General features: G+C 48.2%; 8 protein-coding genes across 8 annotated transcripts; 5 read left to right on the top strand and 3 right to left on the bottom strand.

Annotated features, from left to right (window-relative positions):
* Positions 1-263: 263 nt before the first annotated feature.
* DFJ58DRAFT_881964 (carboxyl transferase) lies at positions 264-2,804 on the top strand (the record flags this gene model as incomplete). The annotated part of the gene is made up of 14 exons (XM_041394561.1): positions 264-508; positions 573-759; positions 815-878; positions 935-972; positions 1,020-1,064; positions 1,127-1,187; positions 1,235-1,488; positions 1,540-1,704; positions 1,755-1,892; positions 1,923-2,088; positions 2,146-2,162; positions 2,224-2,253; positions 2,306-2,367; positions 2,426-2,804. The coding sequence occupies 14 exons, from the start codon at positions 264-266 to the stop codon at positions 2,658-2,660; spliced, it is 1,707 nt and encodes a 568-aa protein (XP_041250076.1). The 3' UTR covers positions 2,661-2,804.
* Positions 2,805-2,820: 16 nt separating this feature from the next.
* DFJ58DRAFT_676754 (uncharacterized protein) lies at positions 2,821-6,730 on the top strand. The gene is made up of 15 exons (XM_041383125.1): positions 2,821-3,163; positions 3,215-3,280; positions 3,338-3,423; positions 3,472-3,561; positions 3,620-3,790; positions 3,847-3,900; positions 3,954-4,226; positions 4,273-4,309; positions 4,359-4,477; positions 4,532-4,756; positions 4,814-5,059; positions 5,112-5,738; positions 5,790-5,985; positions 6,040-6,139; positions 6,196-6,730. The coding sequence occupies exons 1-15, from the start codon at positions 2,914-2,916 to the stop codon at positions 6,278-6,280; spliced, it is 2,625 nt and encodes an 874-aa protein (XP_041250075.1). The 5' UTR covers positions 2,821-2,913; the 3' UTR covers positions 6,281-6,730.
* Positions 6,647-7,244, top strand: DFJ58DRAFT_651594 (DUF1960-domain-containing protein; the record flags this gene model as incomplete). The annotated part of the gene is made up of 5 exons (XM_041381626.1): positions 6,647-6,730; positions 6,788-6,809; positions 6,867-6,870; positions 6,932-6,960; positions 7,012-7,244. 5 exons carry the CDS (start codon positions 6,647-6,649, stop codon positions 7,242-7,244), a joined length of 372 nt encoding a protein of 123 aa, XP_041250074.1.
* Positions 7,245-8,558: 1,314 nt separating this feature from the next.
* DFJ58DRAFT_713480 (uncharacterized protein) lies at positions 8,559-9,293 on the bottom strand (the record flags this gene model as incomplete). The annotated part of the gene is made up of 3 exons (XM_041383923.1): positions 8,559-8,672; positions 8,733-9,067; positions 9,119-9,293. 3 exons carry the CDS (start codon positions 9,291-9,293, stop codon positions 8,559-8,561), a joined length of 624 nt encoding a protein of 207 aa, XP_041250073.1.
* Positions 9,294-9,927: 634 nt separating this feature from the next.
* DFJ58DRAFT_713479 (AFG1-like ATPase-domain-containing protein) lies at positions 9,928-11,785 on the bottom strand (the record flags this gene model as incomplete). The annotated part of the gene is made up of 7 exons (XM_041383922.1): positions 9,928-10,059; positions 10,111-10,221; positions 10,273-10,317; positions 10,370-10,698; positions 10,753-10,862; positions 10,913-11,304; positions 11,354-11,785. 7 exons carry the CDS (start codon positions 11,783-11,785, stop codon positions 9,928-9,930), a joined length of 1,551 nt encoding a protein of 516 aa, XP_041250072.1.
* Positions 11,786-13,738: 1,953 nt separating this feature from the next.
* Positions 13,739-15,683, top strand: DFJ58DRAFT_759967 (uncharacterized protein). Its single transcript, XM_041388389.1, has 7 exons — positions 13,739-14,584; positions 14,647-14,696; positions 14,726-14,906; positions 14,958-15,044; positions 15,092-15,238; positions 15,294-15,504; positions 15,583-15,683. Exons 1-6 carry the CDS (start codon positions 14,207-14,209, stop codon positions 15,459-15,461), a joined length of 1,011 nt encoding a protein of 336 aa, XP_041250071.1. The 5' UTR covers positions 13,739-14,206; the 3' UTR covers positions 15,462-15,504; positions 15,583-15,683.
* A 1,691-nt stretch (positions 15,684-17,374) lies between these two features.
* On the bottom strand, positions 17,375-18,819 carry DFJ58DRAFT_759963 (uncharacterized protein). The gene has a single exon (XM_041388388.1). The coding sequence runs from the start codon at positions 18,461-18,463 to the stop codon at positions 17,447-17,449; it is 1,017 nt and encodes a 338-aa protein (XP_041250070.1). The 5' UTR covers positions 18,464-18,819; the 3' UTR covers positions 17,375-17,446.
* A 7,458-nt stretch (positions 18,820-26,277) lies between these two features.
* On the top strand, positions 26,278-27,160 carry DFJ58DRAFT_614676 (kinase-like domain-containing protein; the record flags this gene model as incomplete). Its single annotated transcript, XM_041380948.1, has 4 exons — positions 26,278-26,460; positions 26,513-26,543; positions 26,598-26,635; positions 26,687-27,160. Coding segments are annotated over 4 exons (726 nt in total), but the record flags the coding sequence as incomplete, so codon positions are not given.
* Positions 27,161-27,674: the final 514 nt, after the last annotated feature.

Raw genomic sequence — 27,674 nt, 5'->3', positions numbered from 1 at the left:
TGAAGGATACCCTGTGCCATCTCTAGTAACCGTCTGTAATGCTAGTGTGTGTAGTGGACACTGCTGGTAGTGGTCGATGCCGCCAAGTGCTACAGTGCATATTTACATGAAAGTGTGGGTCCCCGAATAACGTGAATGGCGCCCTAGTTCCGGCCGCGTTGAATATCCATGAAACAGCCGACGAGCGTTCTTATTCTCCTGTGAACCGTCCGCTATCGCTCATTTCTCACTATCTCTTGAAGCTGAATCGTCCACTCATCCGAATGCAGTCTGTCCTTAAGCGTGCAACACGGTCATCGATCGTGTCTTCACGATGCTCCCGGAGGTATCATGCTTCAGTACTCCCTTCACTGATCTCACCTGCCTCGCTCGAGTTTCGGGAGAAAGCAAATGCCATGGACTTACTGGTTGCGGATTTGGAGGCCAAGTTGGAGCACGCGAGACAGGGCGGAGGTCCGAAGGCTGCAGAGCGAATGCGGAGCAGGGGAAAGAAACTACCGAGGGAACGGTCAGTGAGCTCACTACACAATTTCCTGGACTCTGAGGCTCTCGTCGCTGAACTCTTCCATTAGTTTGTCGCTGCTGCTGGACCCACATACCCCGTTCTTGGAGCTGTCACCACTAGCAGCCCATGAAGTTTACCCGGAACACATTCCTGGTGCTGGGATGATCACAGGTATCGGTAGAATATCAGGGCGGGAGTGCATGATCGTCGTGAATGATGCGACAGTTAAAGGAGGGTCGTACTATCCTCTGACTGTGAGCGGAAACTGGCACAAGTTGTGTGTAGATTCACATGTTGATAATTCTTCAGGTCAAGAAACATTTACGAGCTCAGGAGATCGCACGGGAGCATGGTCTTCCATGTGTCTACGTTGGTATGTCGTTCATGTTTCTGCTACGCTGTTTGCTAAACGCAATATTTTCGATTCAGTCGAGTCAGGGGGTGCGGCGCTTCCCCATCAAGCCAATGTAAGTCTGTGAAACCAGGACAGACAAAGTTATAACCAGTGCTCCAGGTGTTCCCCGATAAAGAGCACTTTGGCCGCATATTCTACAACATGGTAACGTAGATCCGAAGCGTATGAGTGCCGAATACCATGTGATGCTCACACCGCTTCTTTAGGCTCAAATGTCTGCTCTTGGCATTCCACAGATCGCACTAGTACATGGCATATCTGTTGCAGGTGCGTAAGTACCCCAGAACGCTGTGTTTGTCTTATTTCCGGTCTAGGTGGAGCATATGTTCCCGCAATGGCCGATGAGAATATTATTGTTGCGGAACAAGGGCGCATTTTCCTCGCAGGACCGCCACTGGTTAAGGCTGCTACAGGTGAAGAAGTCGATGAGGAGACTCTCGGCGGTGGACTAATGCACTCGAGCGAAAGCGGCGTGACCGATCATCTCGCGCGAGATGATGAGCATGCTATCGCAATAGCAAGGGGCATGGTCGGCGACCTCGGCATTGCAGGGTGGAAACCAAATGGTGTACGTTATGACGCAGGGTTAACCTCACCTTTCATTGATGCAGGAGATTAGCCATCAGCAGTGCCAGAGGACCCTGTGTACCCCGCTTCGGAGCTACATGGTATTGTTGGCACTGATTCGCGCCAGGCTTTCGATATGAGAGATGTGATTGCTCGGATAGTAGATGGTAGCCGTTTCAGAGAATTCAAAAAAGAATATGGTCCGACCATGATTACGGTGAGACTTTTCTTAATCCTCGGCCTACATTCCCTTACAGGGTGGTCCAGGGCTTTGCTCATGTGCATGGGTACGAAGTAGGTATTGTTGCGAACAATGGAATTCTATTCTCGCCATCGGCTCTAAAAGCCACACACTTTATCCAACTATGTTCACAACGTCAAATTCCACTTTTATTCTTGGTGAACGTCACTGGCGAGTGGTTGTTATAGTTCCAGTTGCTAGATCACCTGACCTGTCTCGATCTAGGCTATATGGTAGGTTCAAAGGCTGAGAGAGGAGGGATTGCGAAAGATGGTGCCAAAATGGTTCGAGCAGTTGCATGCGCCGATGTTCCGAAGTTAACCGTCGTTGTCGGAGGAAGTTTTGGAGCTGGTAATTATGGTAATGCGTGCTCCATTCAGGATCTTCTCTTGGATTAACGAAAATATTCTTCTTTAGGAATGGCTGGGCGCGCTGTAAGTAACCTCCGTTTAGACATATTCATAAGTGGTTTCACGTTCGTGCCTTGTAATCTAGTACTCCCCGCGGTTCCTGTGGATGTGGCCCGTAAGTCCGGAACTTTTTGAAATGCAGTTCCTTGCGATAACAGTCATAACAGAATGCGAAGGTATCCGTCATGGGCTCTGGTCAGCTATCGCAAGTCATGGCTACGGTCTCTAAGTCAGTTCCCTAACACAAATATTAATATTCCCTTCTACGAACTAAGCACCATTTGCAGAGACCCTAGCCAACACTCATCACTGAAAGCAGACATTGAAGCGCAGTCAACAGCGCTCTACTCTACTGCTCGTTTATGGGACGATGGTATTATCAAGCCTGCAGACACACGAGACGTGGTAGGTCTTGGGCTCGCGCTGGCAGCAAGAGAGCGTCCTACGTCACGCGGGAGGGGATCGGTTGGCTCGACTACGTGGGACGGCGATGGAAAGGGATTTGGCGTGTTCAGGATGTAATGATATTTATTTTGTCCGAATGGTCGGACTGTTGAACGTTGAACCTCAACCTTCCTGCGGGCTTTGGCAATGGATGTTTGGCCGACTACTTCCCTGAAACCGAGCAATAATATTGAACCTACCATATTTGTTTATTTGTTTTTAAGGCTTTTGCCAAACAACGCCCAGTGGAAGATTGTCATGTAATTATTTAGATACTGCTCCTCAATACACCAATGCGTCATTGGTAGACAAAACTTTCTTGGTTATCACCATGTCATGTGAAACGTCTTTGAACCAGCTCTCTGTGGAGACACGTGCAAAACTACGTTCCGCACAACTCCTTACTTCCTTACCACAAGTAGTTTCAGAGCTGCTGCAGAACTCCTTAGATGCCGGAGCATCTCAGGTGGATATTGGCGTAGACTGCGAAGAATGGAGCTGTTGGGTGCGAGATAATGGTGCTGGGATTAGCAAAGCTGGATTGACTATGATCGGCAAGGGGTCAGAGGAAGGAAGATACAGTGAGTCGTGTGTTATGGTATTCAGACGTGTCACTCAGCCAGTAACCGCAGATACATCCAAAGCATATACACCAGCATCCCTAGACTCTGTTTCGACATTTGGCTTTCGCGGAGAAGGTTCTGTGCTATTCCACACGTTGTCCCAATTTGAATGGTCGCTGAGACTTTCCATAGCTCTATCATCAATGGCTGAATTGTGCTGTTTGGAAATTTCGTCACGCACATCTCGGTCTCGGGAAAGCTGGTCTGTCATCCTCAAGGTTCGTGAGTGCGCCTGTTGTGCGAATACGGCTCAACTAGTGTTGCAGGGTGGGAAGTCTTTGTACTCAGGTCCATCGATTCGGTGGCGAAGAGAAACTGCAGGAACTGTCGTATGCGTCAGGGACGCATTCTTTAGCGTGAGCCAAGTTATCTACTGTTATACATGGCGTTTCTTCTTATGACGCGCACAAATAGCTCCCTATTCGTCGTCAATCTCATCCCTCTGCAGCTAAGACTATAGATGCGATAAAGCAAGAGCTTGAGACATACGCTCTTATGTTTCCTGGAGTGTCATTTACTCTTCAAGATGACAGCAAATCAAGAGACAATGCTTCGAGCAAGGGGCACGTTCTTCGGATCCCAAAGGCATGTAAATATTTTAAAACAGATGGCATCTTGTTTCACACTTGACACGATGTCAGACCCGTTCAATCTTGGCTGCATTTCGACACATGTATGGTCGGGCACTGACCGAGGTGAGGAAATAGATTCGAACCCAGCGTCATTTACTCATGATCGACTGGCACAGCATGTAGAAGACATTGATGCTACATCTGAAGATCTGACAGTGGAGGGATTTATATCCCTTGTTGGAGCACGTTCGAAGGTGAGAACACCTGTTTGCATGACACCTGTTGACTCACGACACAATAGGCTCATCAGTATCTGTGTGAGTATGAACCAAGCATATTTACAGCGTTTGCTGAGTCGTTTCTCAGACATAAACAAGCATCCGATATCATTCTGCGATCTTCATCGCCTAATTGACAGTAAATTCTCAAATAGTACGTTCATGAAGCATGTAAGTCACGTATCTGTGGTATCTTCACGATTCTCATGTACTGTAGGCATATGATGAAGGAGGGGAAACAAATCTGCGATCATGTAGGTCGGTCTGCTTCAATTGAGAATGTTGTTCTAAATTCAGTCCTAGCGGTCCGCCGTTCGCCCCGAAAAGGCGAGAATAAACCTATCTATGTTCTTAATTTGGTCATACCAACGCGACTCATCGATAACTGCCTGGAACCAGCAAAATCCGCAGTTCAGATTGAGGTGTGTAAATTTTTGTCCACAGGCCCCCGGAAGATTTGAATTTGGCAAATACAGCATAAGAACGCTGTGACAACATTCCTCTCTTCTGTGATAGATTTATTCTTGATTCGACATGGTTTCGCATCCGGCAAACGCGGTGGTGAGGAAGGTTGTGATCCCCCGCCCAAGAAGCGCAAAGTCTCCATAGTTTCAAATAGTGCGGGCCGAAACAATGTCCCTCAGCCGCCAGCCAGTAGGAAGGCAGAGCCGAAAGAAGCACGGGCGGTGTTCATTCACCCGGTGAGCAGTTGGGAGCCTACCATTAAGCTTTGGTACTCAGCTAATCGTGATCAAAAGGGAAACATCTCCGAGGAAATTCCGCAAACGACGGTTTGGGAAGATCCTGCCGTGGGTGAAATGTTTATTGTGAATGCTCGTACTGGAAATTCCTATTCTCAAAATTCGCGCCACAAGATCGACGGAACGAACACGGCTAACGTGAACCGTGTTTCTCAAATTCCACGTCTTCTGAGGAAAGGTCAGGGTCCATGTTCCGGTCCTGCTCATGATAAAATACCCGATTGGCTACAAGAAGCTCTTGTTGTAGGTTCAGAATGTTTGAGATAGACCTCAATTTGACCATTCGGTATCTAAGGCGAACGACGCATATGCCACCACAGAGCCAAAGATTCCATCTTTGCCGCTCTTTGCTAATCAAGCTTCCGACGATCAGGGTTATGCTCTTATTCACCCTAACCATCCTTCGTGTTGCGCCCGCGCTTTCGGGACACCATCAAGCTCCGAGCATGCACGAACCAGATTTCACAAAAGAGACTTATTGAAGGCACAGGTCATCAACCAGGTTGACCGCAAGTTCATAGCCTGTTTAGTTGATTTAGATAATCCTACGCACCGGGAGCATGGGAAACCCCCTGGCTCAACTCTGATCCTGATTGATCAACACGCTGCGGATGAACGAGTCCGAGTCGAACGCTTCCTAACAGAAATTTGCTCTGGTTTCCTACGACATTGCGACGGAACCGAGGGCGTCGAAGTTTTGGATCTGTCCCCCGCTGTGCCTATTTTACTCACGTGTCATGAAGCTTCGCGCTTGGCGACTATCGAAGAAGTACAGTCAGCATTCGACCGGTGGGGTGTGCGCTTTGAGGGATTGGCTAACTTGAAGTTGACCTCGTTGGAATCGGAATGTGCGGGAGATGAAGCAAGTAACGGGTATGTGCAGGTCTTCGTCAGAGCAATACCTGCGATTGTGGGCGACAAGGTACGTGTAGATATTTGCATGGTGTTGCGGGCTCATTATCCTGTGGTATAGTTACTCATGAACGATGAGCTGCGAGATCTTGTCAAAGGCTACCTTGGAACTCTCGAAAGTGAGGGAGCATCCCTTCCTAGCCTATCGCAGCAAAAAGACACCGATAACACCAAGGACGACGAGTCGCGGTGGCTCAAGGCTCTTCGCTGGTGTCCACAGGAGCTTCTGGATTTGATCAACTCAAAAGCGTGTCGAGGTATTAACGTTAATGTGCTCTCGATACACTTTTACTCATTACTTGATCACTCAGGCGCGGTCATGTTCAACGATCCACTATCACTGGAACAGTGTGAACGCCTTGTGAGACATCTTGCTGCGACTGCGTTTCCCTTTCAATGCGCCCACGGAAGGCTAGTATCTTTGGTTGTCTTCGAATCACGTGTATTCATTTCGGCCCCTCTCCTAGACCTTCCCTCGTTCCTTTGACCCATGTAAGTATCCATAGCGGCAGGCGATCCACACCGGCATTGGATTGGACAAGGCTGAGCTGACTCACGGTAGGCTAAAGTACCATTATTGTGTTCGCTTTGGAGACCCTTATTGAGAGCCGACCGTATCTTGGACACCTTCGTTACATACATTAATGATCTTATTGTTATTTCCTTGTGTTCAAAGGGCGCTGGCACGTGATGCGCTGATGGTCGCGTGACATCGAAGCGCTCGTTAATTTAGTGACGTCAAAGTGGCGTGTGGGGTATAAAGGTCACCTGCACAGGCTCCCTTTGACCTCATCCAACATTCAACCAACAACTACATCATCATCATCGTCGTCGTCGTCGTCGTTGCATTTTACCGAAGCACTGAGATTACTATAATACCCTCCAATTACTGCGCACCACACCCGATCTCTATCCATCATGACAAAGTCCCTCACCAAGGTCGTGTACCAGCCCGACACTCAGTCGACAGACGAGTTTACTGTCATTGTTAATCCAACAGAGGTAAGCTGATCTCGACTTGACTTCAACTCGTGGACATCCGATCTCACGTTGTCGTAGTACAAGAAATGGAAAGCAGGAGGTAAGCATCTTGACTTTTGATTATTGGATGATCCGTAACCTGATTCATATTTTGCAGACAGGTAAAGTACACGAGTACCATCTGGTGATACACCACTAACGTCGATTGCTACGCATGCATAGAACGATCCCTCTAACCGAAGTAGTTGATTGTGAGCACTGATTTAATCGTGTGATCGCTATCTAATCACATCACTTCCTAGCTTTCAAAGTGTTTTACTCCAATCAAGGCGCGCAGGGCATTCTGGGTACACCGTCAAAGCAACAACTGGATACCGTCTTTAACACGACAAAAGATGTTGACGTCGTGACGCATATCCTGGAGAAGGGGAAAGATCAGGCTGGGAACGGCTTCACTTCTGGAATGACGGGCACGAATGTTGCACGTGGGAGCTTCGCCGTCGACAGCAAGGGAAAGGGACTGACGGGCATATAATAAACATGGTCACGACTGTGTAGATATCTAACATATGTATGTACGAAACGTTTGGTTCCGCGGAACCAAAACGCGTGACTCTCCTGTCTGCGCTCCACTTGAGCTCCACATGATCTGCCTTTTGTGCATCTCTCTCCTGTCTGTGCTCCACCTGAGCGTCACATGCCCTCCCGTTTATTTCAACGCCCGATATCACATGTCGTTAGCATCGGTTTCACCTCTCCTGTCTCTCCTTCGCGATATATTCCGTTCTTTGCAATCTTTTCTTCAGCATTGACTACCATGGCATCGGCATGCACTTATCACGGCATAGTTGGCGTTCAAAACGCCGCTCGCTATATTCTCGATCCCAAGAAAACTTTTTGGAAGATGGAAGGGTTTGTGCCGGTTTCTCCCGACCCTGAAGATGGTGTTGGAGATCTTCCTGCTTCCGTTTTTATCTTTGGAGGTAGAAATGCTCCACCGGAAGATGGCATTTATTTCGTCAATGCTCGCATTGTCACCACCACTGTAAACGAGAGCACGTCTCTAGAGCTTTATTGTGTCAATGTGAGTCCATTCCGTACTTTCTATAGATGTTGCTGCCTCAATTGGTTCATTTCAGGATTTGCAGCGCACCGATGGCGCACGTGCTATACCTACTGTCATCCTGGTGGGTAAAGTGTCCAAAGCAAAGAAGCTGAGCAAGCTCCTCCAGATGCTCCAGAACAAACTCCGGACTATCTCGCCATGTTGACTCATCCAAACACGCCACCTCATCGATTGGATCTTAAAGTCAACGCCGTATGTGCAATACAGCGCAACATGTCCGTTGAAAATGGACTTGTGCGTAACGCACGTGTGCGCATCGCTGCACTTCATCGAAGATTTGTGGAGGTACAGATGCCCAACACTGGCGAGATACATTGCGTGTCTCGGATCACATTTGCTTTCAATCCACCACGCTCAAGCTGGACAGTCAATCGAAAGCAGTTTCCACTGCGACCGGCATTATGCAACGACTTTTAAACGGTTGTCAAGGGCTGACGTTAGAAAAAGCAGTGCTCGACTTGCGCACGGATTCGTTCGCGCATGGTCAACTATACACCGCCGTATCGAGAGTGCGTTGTCGAAGAGACATTCGCGCACTATTCGGAGAAGAGAACGAGGAAAAGACGACAGCGAATGTGGTTTATAAACATCTATTATTGTAATCATTCGAGTCATCTGTTAAAATAAGACTGCTAAGGGACGTCCGAAGGCGTAAGGAACGTTCGTTTGTAATAAGGTCACAATGTATCACTAGAGCAATCGCTCGAGCCCTTTATTGATTCGTCACTTTGATGCATCTTGCGTCTGAACATAGAAGACAGTTGACGTCTCCACTCCCTCAACGTAAGGAGCTGTTGTTACCCTGGCAGGTTCCGTCTTCATGAACGCAACATGATGCTGAGAGTTATCGGCATGTGATGGGCATCGTTTCACACTTTCTAGATTACGTGTACTCACCTCTGGACTCTCCCATCCTAACAACAACACTACTTCATTTGCGCCTTCTGCATTAACGACGTATCCCCACGCAGTTCCGTAGCATCCCTCAAAGCCATGACACACATCCAACGATTCGTCAACAATCTTGTTGAACTCATTCAGGTCGGTTTCAGGCTTTACAGTGCTGATGATGACTTCTGTGAACGGCGCGACAAAGCAATTGGTAGGTGGGAAGGGGTTGAAAGCGACAAGCCTGCGCGTCGGCGGGGAGTCGACAACTGCGGCGAGCTTTTCTTTGATCTGCGCAGCTGTTGCGGCCGTCGACTCTGACTTCTGAGGACGATGGTCCCAATCTGTGCGCGCGATTAGCTCAACACGGAATCACTACAGTCGGCATGGCTCACTGATGAACCACTGCCTGATTCCAGGCTGCTGGACGCGATCGCCCCAGTACATTTGTTGGAGGCCTTCAGAATTGGACTGGCGCAAGAGCCCAACGGCATCCTGGAAGTTGGAAGTCGTCTTCATCGCATCATTGCTGGTGAGCGTGATGATTTCGGTAACAGGGGTGTTTGACATGCTGTAGCGGAATTTGATGGAGTACCTTCGAGCATTCTCCTCGCATTTATACGTAGCTCGTCGAAGATATTCCCAGGGTAGGCGCATGACAAATCCCGATCATGGGCTTCAGGAAGTTCGGGAGTGCGGGTCCATGCGAAGGGTCTTTAAGTATTTTCGCGACGTGTTCGCGAATTGTAAGCAGGCGCGTAAGGGAGTCTGACTGGATAGGAGCGCTTTGGGAAATGCGTTGATCAGTGACTAGTTCGGGACCTTATTTCTGCTGATCAACGCATTCCCCCCATCGGAAACGAGAGCGCCCACCGAGTCATAGTACGTCACATAGGAGAGATAAGGTGATTCGTACGAGATTGAGCAATAACAAGACGTAAGTTACCAGCCGCTGTGGGAGATAATGTGGACAACATTGCTTTGCGAACTTAACTTGTATAGATATATCGGTGTCAATGAAACCTGCAAACAATCACAAATGGGTCAGCATATCGCGGTCACGCCCTAAGGAATGCTTACAGTGACGATGTAAACATGTGGATTTGCAGATGAAGATGTCAGAATGAGTTTGTATACAGAGAGATCAGCAATATATATATAATACTTATGTACCAGGGAGCGCATAGGTATATGCTTGTCCTTGTTACTGAGAAGTTGTCTCTGCCCATTCTCTGCTCCCCATCTGCACCAGCCGCGAGCAAGCCCGCGCAAACGCAAATATCTCCTCATCGCCTGAGAACATCGAGCTTGAGCCCACAGCTTCCGGGCATAGGCCCTTCACAAAAATTGAGATGACGTGAGAGAGGAATTGAAGAAAGAAACGCACTAGGTCATCCATCACACTCCGCATGTGATCTGAAATGCCCTTCCCTGAACGTGTCGACTCATCCGAAAAGATCTGGTATATGGGTACTTCTGACGATACAAAAATCCTTGTCTGCACTAGTCATTAGATTATCGACCACAATTATGAAGTACGCGAACTTGCCTTCGATTCGTAGCATGCGTCTATGAATGTGATAAATCGCCTTGCCTGGAAAATGATGGTTAATGCCGAAAAATATCTCCGAATGGGAGAAACATACCATATCCTTCTGGTCCATCCCCATTTTCGGTACATCTGTAATAAACAGAGTACTAAACTGCTTCGTCACCTCCAAATAATCGGCGGCACTCAGCGGACGACCGCAAATTTCCTCGAACGAGAATCGCGCAATCTTTGAGGTGGAAAGCGGAACGCGAAGTGTGCGGCCCCACGTTGTTATTGGGCGATTTTCAATAACAGGATCTTGAAGTGCAGCGGCAGGAGTTGGACGTGTCAGTGAATTAAAGATTTTGTCTATCTCGGCTTTATTTTCCGGTGTTAACGGGTGATAGTAAACGTGTGAGAGAGCGCGTGGTATCCGTCTGTAGTCTGTGCATATAATTGTGAGACCATACGCTGGAAGAATATTGATTAAATACACACCAGTTCCTGAGTCTAAGTCCGTCACTTCAAAGCGCGTCTTGAGAAGTTCTATGGCGGGTATAAAGCTCGAGCGTTGAATTCCATTCTTGTAAAGATCATCTGGGTGTCGACTGTGTGACAGTCAGTCCTAAAATACCATCATGCAAAGCGGGACGCGCACTTGGATGTGATTACACAGACTACACCATGATTCATCAAGCCCTCCAATAAACGCCTCAGAATCATTGCGTCTGCGATATCCGTAACCTGGAACTCGTCAAAGCATAGCACATACGCCTCCTTTGCTAGGTCCCGCGCAACAGGAGCAATGGGGTCGCCACCAGAATGTCCCATGGTCATTTTAGCAGCGTGTATGCGTTTATGTGCATCTATCATGAAGGCGTGGAAGTGCACACGACGCTTGCGTGTGATGGAAGGGGGCAGTGTTTGGTAAAAGAGGTCCATAAGCATCGTCTTGCCTGTGCCAACGTCACCATAAAGGTAAAGACCTTTTGGCGCCGATGCGGGCGCTGTTTCCGGTACTGGAGGTGCACGAGAAAACAAACGGGATATCTAGCAGCGAATGGGTCAGCGGGCCTCAGTGAGAATGAAAGAAAATCACCAATGAATCACTTGTTCTCGCTTCGGGTATAGGTGGAGGGTCATACTGGAGCACCTGCTCCCAGAAACGCTGAAGTTTGCCGACGATACGAACCTGATGATCGTCACTTCGAAGTGCCCCAGACTGCACGAGTTTTTCATGTTGCTTTATCGGGGAGATCGGTTTCGGGAACATTTGTGAGATCTCGAACTGATTGATGGTAGCGAATTCGGCAGGATCGTTGCGTGCAATTGTGCTTTCTACGGCAAGCGAGGAATTGAATGCTTTCCCGTGTCCATGTCCATGACCGGAAGACGGCAAAGAACTGGAAGGTGAGGCAACTGGTATTGAAGTAGTCAACACCCGCCTACTTTGTGCTGCCGTCCTCAAAGGAGCTGTCTGCAATAGGAGTCGGTTCCGCTGGTTAAGCGCACTAGACCGCGCTGCATTCATGTCTGCGACGCTCCGTCCGCAAAAAAAAAAATCAAAAAATGAAGTAGAAGGAGTAGTGTGCAATGCAAGGAAGTGGTCAGAAAGTAGACACGGTTCGCTGTGCAGGAAAGAATTACGCCCCACGATAACGGCCGACGGGGTGCGGAATGACAGAACGGGGAGCTTGCGGGGAGCCACTGCCCCCCAATTGCTTTCGGCATTACTCGGCGATTAAATAACCGGTTCCACACTTATCTACTCTCTTCTACCACGATGCCTATGTATGCAGAGTATACTAGTAGGAGTACTAGCAGTAGCATCAAAACGAATATATACAGCTACATGATGTCCATGTTAGTGCGGAGGAGGCTGGACAAGGGTATCATTTGAAATTTCAGAAAGCTTCTCTGATGGAGTCCTTGCAATGGTTCCGTTGACAATCAGATCCTCATTGGTTGCCTGCAAGAAGTTGTTGCAGGTCTACAAATATCGCTGGCCCGCAGTCATTCAATCTGACATTAAGCTCTTTACCCACAGCGTCCTTGAGAACACTACCGCCTGCAAAAGCCAGTGAGCATGCGAGTTCACTGGTTCCATCTTATATCGGTGCCTTTATACCTGCTTAATACAAGCATAACAAGCGTTTTATACCAAGTTTCAGCTCTCAACACAGGAGTAGAGTACGCTTACAACCGATCATACTCCTACGACCGAGGACAGCGCCACGACATACGACACAGGATCCACGATCGTAAAAGATACAAAGTGCAAAGAGGGAAAGAATAGAGCTCAGAAGCACCAATGTCAACTCTATGAGCCGCGTTTCAATTAGGCTCACAACAGTTCAAGGAGTCGCATTACATACCTGGAGCTTCACATGCTCTCCTCTTGCTTCGACAGTGCGCCTGTACCAACATGGACCTTCTTTGCCCTATAGATTGAATACATTTCCTTTGGAAACTCGCAACCTTTCTTTCGTGAAGCACTAGAGCATCCGTTCACCCAGCGGTATAGTAGGGTCATTTTCATGAAAACGCCTCTCGACAATACTCTTCCGATAGAGTCTCCTTGCCCTACTATAAGAATAGTCCTCGGATACACTTGTCGAATACTTGCTTGTTACGGATGGTGTCATCTTCGGCTTCGAGATCCAGGTGTAGTGGTTAGATCAGCGCTTGGGCGGGTTTTAGTCACGCCAGGAACTGCAAGCATGCAGCGAAACTGTACATGTATTTGCCCAAGACTCGGATACTGGTAAGACTCGGCTATTGGTGAAAGGGAACACCCACGCATGACTGAATTATTAGACGAGCTCTCGGGTGAAAGGAGAAGACGCATGTGACGCTCGAATTGGCGTTCAACGGTCTATAACAGTTGATGCAGGTTGGGCAGGCTGGAGCGCTAGAGCATGAGAATGATTGTGAGCTGGAAAGTGAGAAACAGGTTTGAGAAGGAAGGGATAAAAAAAGCACATGCTGTACTATGCACAGGACAGAACTTCTTAAAGAGTAGTATCTTTTGTCAGGCGATTGGAGCCAGCCTCTTGGAAATCTCCATCTGAACCTCCACCACGGAACTGGCCATTAGCTTCAGCAGGGAACGAGTTGGGTAGCCTCAACACAGTCATTAACTTCACAACAATACACGAGAACTCACTGGTAGTCTTTGGGACCCATCGACATAACTGGGACACCTGCCAACCTCCAAAGCGAATAAACCGTCATGGCTTCCAGCTCAACACACCCCGACGCAGCATCCAAGAAGTCAATTCTGAAACCAGTCACGATTTTGGAGGGCCATGAATGGACTGATAAATATCCAGGGAGTCTCTACCATAATATATGCATATCCTACTTTCCGGACGGCGAGCAAATGATCAGCGGATCTGGGGATAACACCGTTCGGCGGTGGGACCTCCAGGCGGGGAAAGAGTTCAAGGAGGCGCGGTATATTTGTGAGCAGGAAGTTTGGGCTGTGGGGGTGTCAAGGGATGGTCGATGGGTTGTCACTGCAGGTGGAGATGACTTTAATCACGCTGGGGAGCTCAAAGTCTGGGAGGTTGAGACGGGGATCGTGAGAACATTTGAAGGCCATTCAGGGCATATCCGCTGCATTGATATTTCCGCGGACAGCACCCTTCTAGCGAGTTCTGGGGTATATGATACAGTGCGGGTATGGAGCTTGGACACCGGCCAACTCATATTCGAGATAGCTGATGCAACGGGACCCGGAGCTGTTCGATTCTCGCAAGACTCGAAGAAACTCGCAGTCAATTCAAGCGTGGCGAAGTGTCTCCAGGTGTGGGATATTAAAACGCAGAAATTGGTTGTCAGAGTGGGGAAAGAATATGCTAGCGGAGTCATCAAACATGCGTCAGTGTTTTGGACAACCAAAGACAAAACAATCGTGGCCGCATTTAACTTCAAGTATGACGATTACAACATGACCATGACCGATATCGATCGGCGCGAGTACTACTATGACGAGCCCAAGACAATCTATGAGTTCGATGCATCGACACTGCAGACAGTCGGAGCTCCCTTCGAAGGGCACATTCGCGGCATCCATGATCTAGCACTTTCATTTGATGGTGCTATTCTTGCTGGTGCTTGCTTATCCACCATCAAGCTCTGGGCGTTTGAGTCCCGCCAACTCCTAGCCTCGTTCGATATCGGTATTCTTCACCACCTCATCTTCTCACCCAACTCACACCAACTGGCATACACCATTTACCCGCAAACCGACTTGAATATCTACATATGTGACATTCCACCCCACATCCTTACCACTATCCAGTCTACACAAGAAGCGCAGCCTAATGTATGTAGCCAAGCATACTGTTACATACACATATCTGTTCGTAGACTAACATTCTGTTACAGATAAGTGCAGCTACAAATCCACAACTCCTTAATGTACGTTATCTCTACTCGTCTACACCACCCCATTAATTCCTCATAGTCCAACGCAAACACGTCGTGCCACGCGCCGTAACCCAATACAATCACCTATCTTCCCCCGCCCACAAAGAGATTTCCCCACAATATACCCACAGGAGCATACTTTTCTTCGTTACCTTCGCAAAATGCTTCCTTCTCGCATGACCCCTGTTCGGACTGATCAGCCCCGTGATCCTCTGGATGTATGCTTCCTCTTCCTGATACATTTACAGTCGACTTGACAGCCCTTACAGTTCCCTGCTACTTTGCCCCTACCTCACAGCACCTCTCCCTCTGGGCAAGCCACGAGTCACGCGCATTCGGATATGAATCCCCAGAACGTGAGTGTCGGCTGCCATGATCTCGTTTTCGACTTACATTCTTTCAGGCTCGACACATATCAGCACCCAAATCCTCTGCCACTGCTCCCACCACCTTCAAGACACGACCACACCACCTATCAACCTGGTGGCCCGCTCGTGCGACTCATGCATCACCGCCTATTGTCGATGTTCCTCTTGCTCCGGGTAAATTGGTATGCTCAAATAATTTTTCTCACTATATTTCAGGTCTCATTAATCTATTTGCAGCGCTATGCTACAGCGGGTGCTCCCACATTTGACGAGGACTTGATTCGTGATGAAGACTATGTTCCTTCTACTCCTCCTTCACCTCATCCAAATTCGCAACGACCTTCCACAGGAGTGCAGGTTACCGCCGGACAGCATGGAAGTGGCCGGTTGTGTGGCTGCTTCTAAACTGGTCTCGTGAACATTTTACTTTTGATTGTTATCATCCGGCGTATGTGTTATATCACATCAACCTGTCCCATAGTTGACCGACATGTAAACTAACTATGAAACTCGCGTATTTTGTCAGATGCAAGTACAGCCCTCCATTACATGCTGTATTATTGTATCTCCGGGACGGATATATGAAGCAGCATCGCATGATTTAGTTCTGCACGAGTGCCAAGGCTTTCACATAACTTTTTTTGATGTGGATAAAAAGGCACTGCATTTTGGGAACAAACTGGCGTCTGTTGGCTTACAGGAAGTCCGGATCCTACACAGGAATGGCGTGGCAGGAGGGAATGGAGTAAAAAGCACGTCCGTCACGAGGAATAATTGTCATCAAATACAAAGAGATGTGGCAGATGTGCATGTATGCTCATCATTCAGGCAATTACCCTTCTTCCTTGCTAGCCTCCTGGTAAGATGAAAATCCCATCCAAGAGTTCCGCGCAGATGAACTGACGATAGACATTGGCAGGGAAAGCGCCCAAGCGCTCGAACGAGTTAGACATACTTGCCAACCTTTCTCACGAATATCCCTCACTCACCCTCCCGACCAGCAAGTCAGCTATCAAACAAGTTTTCCACACAACGATCAATAGAGAGGCAAAAACCACTCTGGAAAACTCACCCCGATACGCCAGATTCAAAGAAATAGATCCATCCTTCCCGTCCAACCGTTTTCAACAAGCTCACAGACGACTATCCACGAAAGCACGCAGCCCTATTAATCCAACTTCGCACAGGCCACATTCCCCTGAACAAACACCTTCACCGAATATCAAGAGCGCCCTCCCCGACGTGTCCAGCCTGCGAAGAAAGAGAGGAATCAGTACACCATTTCCTAATCGCATGCCCAGCATACGCGAGACAGAGATCAATAATGAAAGCCGTACTAGGAACGCGCGCAAACAGCCTCAAAGGCCTCCTGAACGAAGGAAAGAGCATCAAGGAAGTCCTCAAGTACATCGCTCGAACAAAACGCCTAGAGAACACCTTCGGAGACGTGAGCCCCCCAAAGAAGCAGTGACTCCCATACGATGCGCTAAGTGCTTAGCCATCTACCCAACCCAATCGCCTACAGACGGCATTGATTGTCCTCGCGCAAGCCTGGACCAGGATTACAGGATTACTAAACCATGAACGCACATAGAGTACCATAGATTACAACATACCGCATGTACTGTCTAACATAGGGCTACCTTGCCAACCTTTCTCACGAATATACCTTCCAGCTCGATGCAGCCCAGCGGTGCAGCATCAAACAAGTCGATTCTGACACCGGCCACGACTTTGGTCATAGGCCTTTCACTCTCAATCTCCTGAATGGCGAGCAACGGATCTGCTACTAAGTATTTCGACTCCATTTGGTTTTTTTCCCCAGACGGCGAATAAATAATCAGCGGATAAGACCGCACGACGATAGGTCCTGCGAGCTGGCGAGGAAAGAGCGCAGGCAGGTCAGGGAGTGGTTACGGAATTTGGACGCCAGGAAAACCGTGGTCCGCTGAACTACGTTCAAAAGTGACCATTCCGTAGCAACAGTTCGATTGTTGTAAAACTCGAAGAAGCCCGCAGTCAAATCAGAAACGATGAATTGCCTTGAGGTGTGAGATATTATAGGCTCGTAACTAGCCTGGCCTATACAGCACGAATAATTCGACTCAGTAGCAAGTCGCCATCTTTGTGCTCGCGCGAAGGGGAAGATTATGATTATAATTGATTTTGTATCGAGATGGACTTTTGCCCCGGCGATGCCAGACGTCTCGTAAGAGTCCCACCTGTCCATGTCAAGGATCTACAACCGAGATTATAGTTGAGTTACTCACTCATGAATCCTCAGTAACAAAGTCTTGACCAAGCCCGTTGATCGATGCCAAGAAGTATTATACACACTTGATACAGGAATCCAATTGCGAAGGCGTACGTATATCGAATAATTAATCGTATTATGACACTGCTCCCCCTTCAGCATACAATCCGCATGCCCAAACTTTCTCCCACTCTTGATGAAATACACTAAAGTGCACCTGAGAGTCAGATACCACAAGACAAACATCGTTCAAAGAAATATGCCCGTCTCCAGTCTCCGCAGACTCTTTTATCTCCAGGGGCACACGGTGGCCCTTCACAAGGGAAGCGGGGAACGTCAACAGTTCCGTCTGCAAATTCATTCCTCGGATGAATGCATATACATTGAGCGAGGGTTTAATACGCGGGAAAGCTAAAGAGATGCTTTCAAGCCTCCTAAATGAAGTCCATGGAGCGTGCCTCATCCACCGAGGGAGAGCGTAGTCTTGAAATCCAATAACGCCCGTAATCCGACGAATGACATGTAAATTTGAGTCTATCTGTGTGTGGGGGAGCACGACGAGGTGAGCGACGGAAGCCAGGAAGGCTGATCCTGAGGGACGCCGCGTAGTGATGTGCCATGGGGAAATCACCATCCCCGATAGCGTTAAGGTTTTTGTGCGCCACGGAGGTGGCGAATGTTGGCGGTCGATGTTCTTGTCCATGTGGGTCCATGCATGCTCCACGCAGCGTGTCAGAAGGTCCATGCTTAAAAAGTCGATTGCAAGCGATGGTGCGCTGAGGAGTACCGGAGCCAAGAGGTCAAGGTCTGACTCAGGTACAGAGGTGGGATGTCCGATCCAAATGTTGCGTGTGTAACGTGTGTACGCAAGACAGAGACTGGAATCTGTCTGAGCGTATTCTGCCTGCATGCGTAAAGCATGCGCGAAAGCTCTTACGTTGCGAAAGCCCAGTAATACTGTATGTAGCATTTCGGGCAATGCAACACGCCTGACAGCTCGAGACACTAGACAGAGTGTACGAGCGGTTGAATATGGATTCTTGACTACATATTGCTCAGGTTGGGTAAAAGTAGGTTCGGCTGCATATTGCAGGATGAGGAGGACAAGCTCGGTGGGAAGGTTGTCAAATGAAGCTCGGGAAATAGTCTCCATGATGGGTGGGTGATATGGAAAGCTGGCTCGAAGGGGCCCTCTTTTTAAGACCTCGTGAACAACGGCGAAACAAGTCCCACAACAGGCAGCGGCCGAAGGTACATCAAATTATATGTGGGACCACTAGCTATGACCCAATGGTCCACAGCGGAGTTATTGTTCCTTCAATAGGTCGCATAAGTTTTGGCCTTCGTGAGGTATGGCATTCCACAGCGCGGATATGGGAATTTGACACTGACAAATGGAAAACTCGTATTCGAAACTGATAACGGGGTGGACGCAATTCGATTCTCGCACGACTCGAAGAAGCTCGCAGTCCAATCAAATCTACCTGTGTTCAAAAGTAAGACGGTTCATCGTCTTCATCCTTCACCTGGGCAAGCTAACGTTGTCAAAGTCATCCAGCTTCGTGGGATGGTGAGCTCCTCTTCACCCTCGAGAGTTGGCGAGACTGAATACGTCTCCTTTGGAAGTTCATAACCTTTCTTTCATGAACCGCTCGAGCATACCATTTCTCCGTCGACCTAGAAAGGTAATGTTCATAAAAATACCTGACTCACCGACGACAATAACACTCCTTCAAATAAAGTCTTTTCGCGCTACTATAAACAACGCAAGATACCTGCCAATTTGAATCAATCGCTATCGCATATAAAATGCGCGCACCTGCCCGCCGATGATATCCTTGCAGAACTTGTTGGTGTAGAATGCTCGCTGAATTTTTGGCATTGGGGCAGTGGACTCTGGCCAATAAACAAATGAGCTGGCCTCTTGTGCTTGATCCGGTCTGACTTATGGCACTGGGCAAACCTCTGGGCGCCTCTATGTGCTGACGAAGTCTCTTGCAAACCTTCTCGTAAACCCTGGCCTCCCTCCCTAGGCTACCCCACTCCAGCGTGAGCGTGAACACCCACACACGGTGCCATCAGAATAACTCTTGTTTCTAGAAGACACCTGCGGCGCACGCGCTGAGCAGGTTCTAGCGCACGAACACGAGAATATTTGGCATGGCTGTGGAGATATGGCTGCTTTGAGAAGGCTAGGAAGGGGTAAACAAAGCTCATATGATCATGATGTGCCACATACAGCTATCACGAGGAAAGGGTTCATTAGGTATTATTATTATCATTGGACGATTTCAGCCAGCTTCTTCGTAATATATATATCCCCCCCCCCCCCATCTGAACCCTCCAGTACGAACGAGCTGACAAGTGGCTTCCGCAGGAAAAAGCTGCAGCGCTCAAACTTTGGCATCTTCAAAATCACTGTCAACTTCCAAGGAAAACTCACCAGCGGTCCTTCCAACACATTCAGACTCATGGCTTCCAGCTCGAGGCAGCCTCGTACAGCATCAAGAAAATCGATTCTGACACGAGTCATGACCTTGGAGGGTCATGAACCAGTCGCACCCTTGATCCCGGGTGGAAAATCGAAACATACTAAGAGGAACTGCATTTCATCTATATGCTACTTTCCGGACGGCAAGCAGTTGATCAGCGGATCAGATGATAAGACGGCTCGGCAATGGGACCTGCAGGCGCGGAAGGAGATGAATGAGGCGCAAGATGTTCGTGAGCAGGAAGTATGTGCGGTGGGGGTATCAAGGGATGGTCGATGGGTTGTCACTGCAGAAGGGACTTTCAGTTCCCAACGCGGGGAGCTCAGAGTCTGTGAGGTTGAGACGGGGATCGTGAAAACATTCAGTGAAGGCCACATTGGTACGATCAGCATCGATATTTCCTTGGACAGTACACTGCTGGCGAGCGCATTATCGGATTGTACCGTGTGGATAAAGAGCTTGAAAACTGGAGACACGGTTGTTCAATTCCCAAACCCTTCATCGTACAGCACTCGTTCAACCGTGGGCGCAATTCGATTATCGCAAGACTCGAAGAAGCTGGCAGTCAAGTCAGCTCTGGCACAGTCCCTTGAGGTGTGGGACATCCAAGCCGGGACATGTGTCAGAGTGGGTCCAGTCGGATCCTCTTGCGGGATAATGACAAATGCGCCCATGTTCTGGACGGCCCGAGACAAAACCATCATAACAGCATTTAGCTTCAACGCTAGCAATTACACATCCCACCGCGACCTTGAGACAATTTATGAGTTTGATGCCTTGACGCTAAAGAAGGTCGGAGCCTTTAAAGGACACACCAGCCTTGTCACAGGTCTAGCACTTTCATTCGATTGTGCTCTCCTCGCCAGTGCGGCCAATGACTTCACCATCAAGCTCTGGGCCTTCGAGTCCCGCCAGCTACTCGCCTCATTTGATGTCCAGCATCCTCGCTGCATCATCTTCTCACCTGACTCACGCCAATTGGTTTACACAGCCTGGGCCAATATCCATATATGCGACATTTCATCTGACATCCTTAGTAGCATTTTGCCTGTACAAGAAGAAGAGCCCAGTGTATGCATTTCACGCACACAGATTTATCCGTTATGCGCTAACATTCATTTGCTTTTGCAGACAAGTGCAGGTGCTAATGCAGCTGAAATCCCTCGGTTCAAACTCAGTGTACATGATCCTCACTCGTATACACATTTCCATCAAACGTCATCATTGCAATCAAATGCAACACCTCCTGCTATGCGGCGTTGTAAGCCAGTGATCTCACCTGTCAGATCTCTCGCCTCTCAGCCGCCACGACAATCACCTACAATACACCCACTGCGACCTACTTTCTCCCGCTACCTTCGCAAGCTTCTTCCTTCCTCTCCTCGTATGGAAGTTCCTCTCCAGAACGCTGACCTTCGTAATCCCCTGGATGTATGTTCTTGTCATGTTTCCTTCGCACTTGACTCGACGGTCTCTTTGCAGTTCCCTACGAAACTGCCCCTGCCTCCCAACTCATCGCAGGCCAGTACTCACGGACGTTCACAAACAGATCCACGCAAGAATGTAAGTGTCAACGGCCACCATCAGATTTCCAACTTACATCTTTTTTTAGTCTCGACTACCCACCAACCAATCATCTTCTACTGCTACAACCTTCAAAGCCCGCCTACACCACCTGTGGACCACTCGTACATTTCCGCCAATTTTCGATGTTCGTCTTGCCCCGGCTCAACTGGTACGCCCAGTTCATTTTTCTCGCTGTAGTCCAGGTCTTACAGATTCATTTGCAGCACAACGATGCTGAAGATGAAGATTATGTTCCTCGTTCATCCAATTCACAACCGTCTGCCACAGGGCAACCCACAGCTGGAGAGCATGGAAGTGGCCGGATGTTTTTTTGCTTGTAGATCAGCTTCGAGGACGTTCTGTAGGTATTGGTTGTCTATGTCAGATTCACACTCTTGTATCATTGATGTAAATAATATGCACAATTTTCACGCTCTTGAGCAGATCATTGGTATTCACTAGATTGCACTGGCATTGCGGTGCGAGTTTGACAAGTAACATTCAATAGCCCCGTAAATTGGTGTTCCAAAGAGGATACATGCCTTTTCATGCTTAATCTGCCTTTCACGATGGTACTTAGGTTCAATTACATAGTTTTTCTTTCAATCTTCATAGGATACCTATGTTGATCAGTTCAATAATTCTATCGAGGCTCTTGTACGTGTATCTGAAAATCAGATTCAAAAGACAAAAAAAGAGGCCTAAAAGATCATGTTCCGATACAGGTTTGGTATGCAGGAGTCAAGACTATTACCAACTTCACGTCAATCGCAAGGGATACATAGAGATCTGACCAGAATCAGCAACAGGAAAGGAACCATGTATTGATGCAACATATTAAAGGGAACTCCAAGTTAGGTGCAAGACCGTGTTCATACAAAAGTTAGTGACTTCTGGGTTGCGCTGAAGGAAGAGGGATGATAAAAGCCCACCTGTCACATCCGGCGCGACACAGCCCCGATTAAGAAGCCGTACGGGTGAAATGACGCTACGGCTCATATCACTACTCGACCACAAATTAAATCCTCGCTCCAGGGCTTTGTATATCAGCGAGAGTGCCTCCACAAAAATCCCGATTCGATCGGGTGCGAGTGGTAAAGCATAAAGAAGTGGGGAAGCGTAGAGTTCAGGAGGGTGAATCATGGCGCAGGTAGGGGCACGACGCGATCAACAAAAACTGACAAGTAAATGTCAAAGTGGTCGACGGTCAAAGGAGAACGTTATCTGCGACACGCATATGTGGTGTATAGGTCATGTTGCTATTGGTTACTTGGGCGTCGAGCGCGAGCATTAGACTTGCGTGAATATACATATATTAGCAAAACTGAGGGGGACAGAGAGGAACGTTCACAATAAACTTACCTTGCGTATCCCGACGGAATACTCGGAGGCAAATCAATCCAATGCCCTGCTGGTATTAATAGTCAGGCGATGAGCAAAGTGAGAATGTAAAATGTGACATTTTGATATATGCAGCGAAGCTGTAGATGCATCTACCAACTACTTGTAATATTTGACAGTTGGTGAGAGCGAACGCCCACGTATAACTGAACCATATCAGAAGAGCTCTCGAGTATAGGAGAAGAGGCAACGTTAGCACTCAGATTGGCGCTCGGTGGGGCGCTAGAACATGGGAATATTCATAACATGACTGTGGTTTCAGAAGGAAGGGGTAAAAAAAGGACATGCTGTACTATGAGTATGCACAGGAAAGAGCTTAAGGAGGTGGCAGATGTGTTCATAAGCACATCATTATCATGTGATCGCAGCCAGCCTCTTGGTAGCATGTCAACTTCCATCTGAACCTCCGGCACAGGACTGACAATTGGCTTCAGGGAGAGCGCCGCAACGTTCAAACGAGTTGGGCATCTTCAAAATTACCATCAACTTCAGTACACGAGGAGAACTCACTGACGCTTCTTCGAATACATCAAGATAACTGGTAAACTTGCCAACCTCCCTAGCGATTAAACCGTCATGACTTCAAGGTCGATACAGCTCGGTGCGGCATCCAAAAATCGATTTTGACGCCGGTAATGTCCTTGGAGGGCCGTAAACTTCCGCCCTTGTGTTATCTCATTTCTTACTCTCCGGACGGCGAGCAAATGATCGGTAGGTTCGGCCGGACCGTTCGGCGGTGGGATCTTCAGGCAGGGAAAGAGATTGAGGAGGCACCGTATATTTGTGAGCAGGGGGTAGGGGTGATGGGGGTATCAAGGAACGGTCGATGGGTCGCCACGGGTAATTATATCGACAATGGTCGCTGGGAGCTCAAAGTCTGTGAGGTGGAGACGACGGGGATCGTGAGAATATTTGATGACGACTTTGCCAAGGCCTGCTCCAGCATGGATATCTCTGCAGACAGCAACTTGGTGGCTAGCAGCTGCGGCCGGGAAGTGAGCGAGTGCGATGAATCAGACAAGACAAAACCGATGATGATGATGATGATGATGATATCTTCACATGGAGGCCAGCGCCACGAAACGAGACGAGTATCAGAGATAGTACGTGAATGACACAGAGTTTGACCAGCAGCATGTTATTACAGGCTTACAGCTCTCAACACCGAACCCTGTAGGCTTAAGCGTTAACCACCGTGGGGAGCATGAGGGATCGTGAGAATATCATTTGAAATTAGAGCCCACTCAGTGAGTCAGAGAGATACTATCACAGGTACTATCGCCTGCATCGATATCTCCCGGACAGCATGCTGCTGACGTTGAACGGGACATGAAAATTTACAGTGCGGATATCATGAACCTGGAGACTGGAAGATCCTTATTCGAAACTAGCTCTGTTGACCAGGTGTGCGCTGTTCGATTCTCGCATGACTCGACGAAGCTTGCAGTCATGTCGATTACAACACAGTGGCTTGAGGTATAGGATGTTGCAACGCAGAAGTCGTTAGCATGGGGGCACCTCGACGCGGGATAATTAACTATGCGCCAGTGTTTTGGACAACAACTAAAGACAACAATAATCTTGGCCGCATTTAACTTCAAGGAAGACGATCACATGTCCACGACCGATCAGTAGGACCGCTATGACGAGCTGAAGACGATCTATGAGTTCGACGCGTCGACACTGCGGACTGTCAGAGCTCCCTTCGAAGGGCACACCAACATCATCCATGGTCTAGCATTTTCATCTGTTAGTGCTTCCTACGACCACACCATCAAGCTGGGGTCTTCGAGTGCCATCAGCTCCTTGCATCATTTAACGTTCAGTATCTCCACTTTGTTATCCTCTCACCCAACTCACACCAACCGGTGTATACCGCCTGGCTCGAGTCCAAGATATACATATGCGACATTCCACCTCACATCCTGTCTAGTCTTCGGCCTGGACGACAAGCAAAGCTCAGTGTATGTATGTATGCCAACCACTCAACCCCTCATGCACTAACATAACTTTTGCAGACAAAAGTCTACGCCTCACTGATTTACTCAATGTACGCTGATCCATAGTCATCTACACCGCTTCATCAAATGGGGTCTTTGCAGTCGATGCAATACGCCCAATATGATCACCTACCGTCACCCGCTCACCAAGGGATTTCTCTACGATATGCCCACAGGGACGTACTTTCCTTCGCTACCTCCGTAAACTCCTAGCACGAACGCAGTGACTCCTGTTCGGACTGGTCAGCTTCGTGATGGTCTGGATGTAGCTTTCTTCTTCCTGTTACATCAGCAGTCGACTTGACGAGCCCTTGCAGTTCCCTGCCACTACCCACAGGTCAGCTCACGACTGGAGAGCATGGAAGCTGCAAGTTATGCGGCAGCCTCTAAACAGTTTTCGGTATCTTAGTTTCGAGTATTGTCGCAACTCGCTCGCCACACGTGTTGTCACACTACGCGTTCTGCGCAGTCACTTTTCGTTCTTGGTTCCAATCTTTTTCTTCATTTCTAATCACTTGTAACGGAGTCTATCCCTCGAACACTAAGGTCAGTATATTCCAACCTACATTATTTCCTTCTGATGATCAACCGTATTTTTCTCCTCGTCTGCAGTCCGAGCCTCTCTCCTAGACACATCCGCTGGCATTGAGCGATCAAGCTCTTGACCCACGTTATCCTCGAGAAACTCTTGCAAAAGCTTGTGTGCACGCGAATTCGCTTATCATACAGTATTAGCTTGCGTAACAAGCGTTTCTATACAATGTTAACTTGATCTCTCAATACAGGATCAAAATACGTATACACTTGATCATATTCCTTCAACCAAGTGCACCGTCCCGACATACGGCATGTACAGGGTTTATAGCCCTATATCAGATATACTGCGGTTAAGTCCCATTAAGACCAGCTGTGAGAGAATAACATAATAACATTGACAACCACAGCCTTGCCTCTCAAAGATCCATGCGCCACGAAATCTTGGCGGTCAGCCACACAACGCGGTTGTTCCGTTCGATTCGCACATGTTTATGTTATTGCCGCTGTAATTACAGTTCGAGACTGACTCTCTCGGTTGATCTCTTCGACCATCAGCCACCTTCTCAGATGCTCTTGTATCATGTCCTCCCCAGGCCAGTCCGCAAAACACAGTACAAGTATAGCCAATACATAGCTCATTTGGTTTTTGATCTGACCCAATGAGATGAATAGAACAGCGGAGGCGCCTGTAGACCTCACCGGTCATATTCTCCGATTAGATGACCATCCTGTGGCTGGAGGGTCTTTCGGAAATGTCTACAGAGGCATCTACAGGACAACGTCAGGTCAAATTCAGGTATGAGCGCCTTGATTCTGCATGCTGAACCATCAAAATGTAGTGATTCCTTCTTAGGTTGCTGTGAAGGCTTTGCGTTTTCTGCCTAGCGCAGATGATATCAGAGTGAGTGGGATCCGTTCTCCGCCGTACATACTGAAGGCTGAATTTCTCGTTCACGTTACAGAGAATCCGTCGAGAGATCAAAATATGGATGAAGTTAAAACATCAGAATATCGTGCCATTCATAGGCGTAACAGCGGGATTTGGACCCCCTGAGACCATCTCTCTTGTTTCGCCCTGGATACCAAATGGAACACTGACAGATTTCTTGGAAACCTATGGTGGAAAGTTACCACTGATGTCGAAGTTATGGCTGGTGAGACCTATCCGTCATTTTAGGTGTGAGCTGAATCATTAAATCATAACAGCTTCATGATATCGCAACTGGTTTAAATTATTGTGGGCCGTTCTCCTCTGGGTTCACTTGTACAATCTTAGGCCAGTATTTTCAAGTGCACTCATTTCCTCTGATCCACGGGGATCTTACTGGCGTAAGAGAATCGTTTTTACGCCCATTTGTAGCTGAATAAGATGGTCTGTAGAGTAATGTCTTGATAAACACAGAAGGCATAGCATGCCTGGTGGACTTTGGACTTTCTACAGTTATAGGAGGACTTGAAGGTGGATCTTCGATTGCTCCGTTATCCCACCGCCCCGGTGCAATACGGTGGACCGCTCCCGAGCTTCTCGATCCAGAAATTTCCTGTTCACCTACACCAAAAAGTGATATCTATTCTTTTGGCAGTGTGATACTACAGGCAAGTTGCCTTTTGTCGCTTCATTGTCACCGAGTCGATCATGTTCCCCAGATCCTCTCTAACAGATTTCCATGGTATACAGATAGAGGCACCATGGCTGAATGTCGCATCATAGCCAAGTTGATTGTAGGAGAAACTCCACCTCGGCCGGATGATCCACCCATTTCAGAGAAACACTGGGCTCTTATCTCAGAATGCTGGCGCCCGATCTCGAGCACGGAAAGTCGTCCGACAGCTGTACAATTGATCGACACTATCGGTCAAGAGATCGCCAATTGTTCAGGTGGAACGAACGACGCATCTTGTCTGCGATCCGACCAGTTACCCCTAATTGTGTACAAATATTCTCGTCCCCCTTCCAAAGCGTTACCTGGACCCACAAGACACGGGCAGCCGCCGAAGTTATCACGCCTGACTGAAAGTGACTCTGTGGATTCACTTTTCGCGTTTTCTCCTCCAGATCGCGAAGACGAGACAGTGTTACCTCATATCCCTGGAGCGCCGTTGCGTCAAGAGCATACCAAGCCTCATCGCAGAAATCCTCCCATAAACACGCTTTTCGTAGGCAATCTCCCGAGGAGCACAGGGGATTATGGTGACTATCTTGAAGCTCGATTAAGAGCCTTATTTTCTCTACGCCCGGGATATAGAAGTTTGCTATTCACCAGAAAGAGCGACGGGCGAATGATGTGTTTTGTCGACGTAAGATATTTTAATTCCACTCGCAGCATTCTGATTTATGGCGATGGCAGTTTCAGGATGTACATTATGC

The sequence above is a fragment of the Suillus subalutaceus genome, assembly GCF_016647625.1.
Source record: "Suillus subalutaceus strain FC151 chromosome Unknown DFJ58scaffold_5, whole genome shotgun sequence".
In the NCBI taxonomy this organism is placed as follows: Eukaryota; Fungi; Basidiomycota; class Agaricomycetes; order Boletales; family Suillaceae; genus Suillus; species Suillus subalutaceus.
This window is presented reverse-complemented; position numbering and strand designations above follow the sequence as displayed.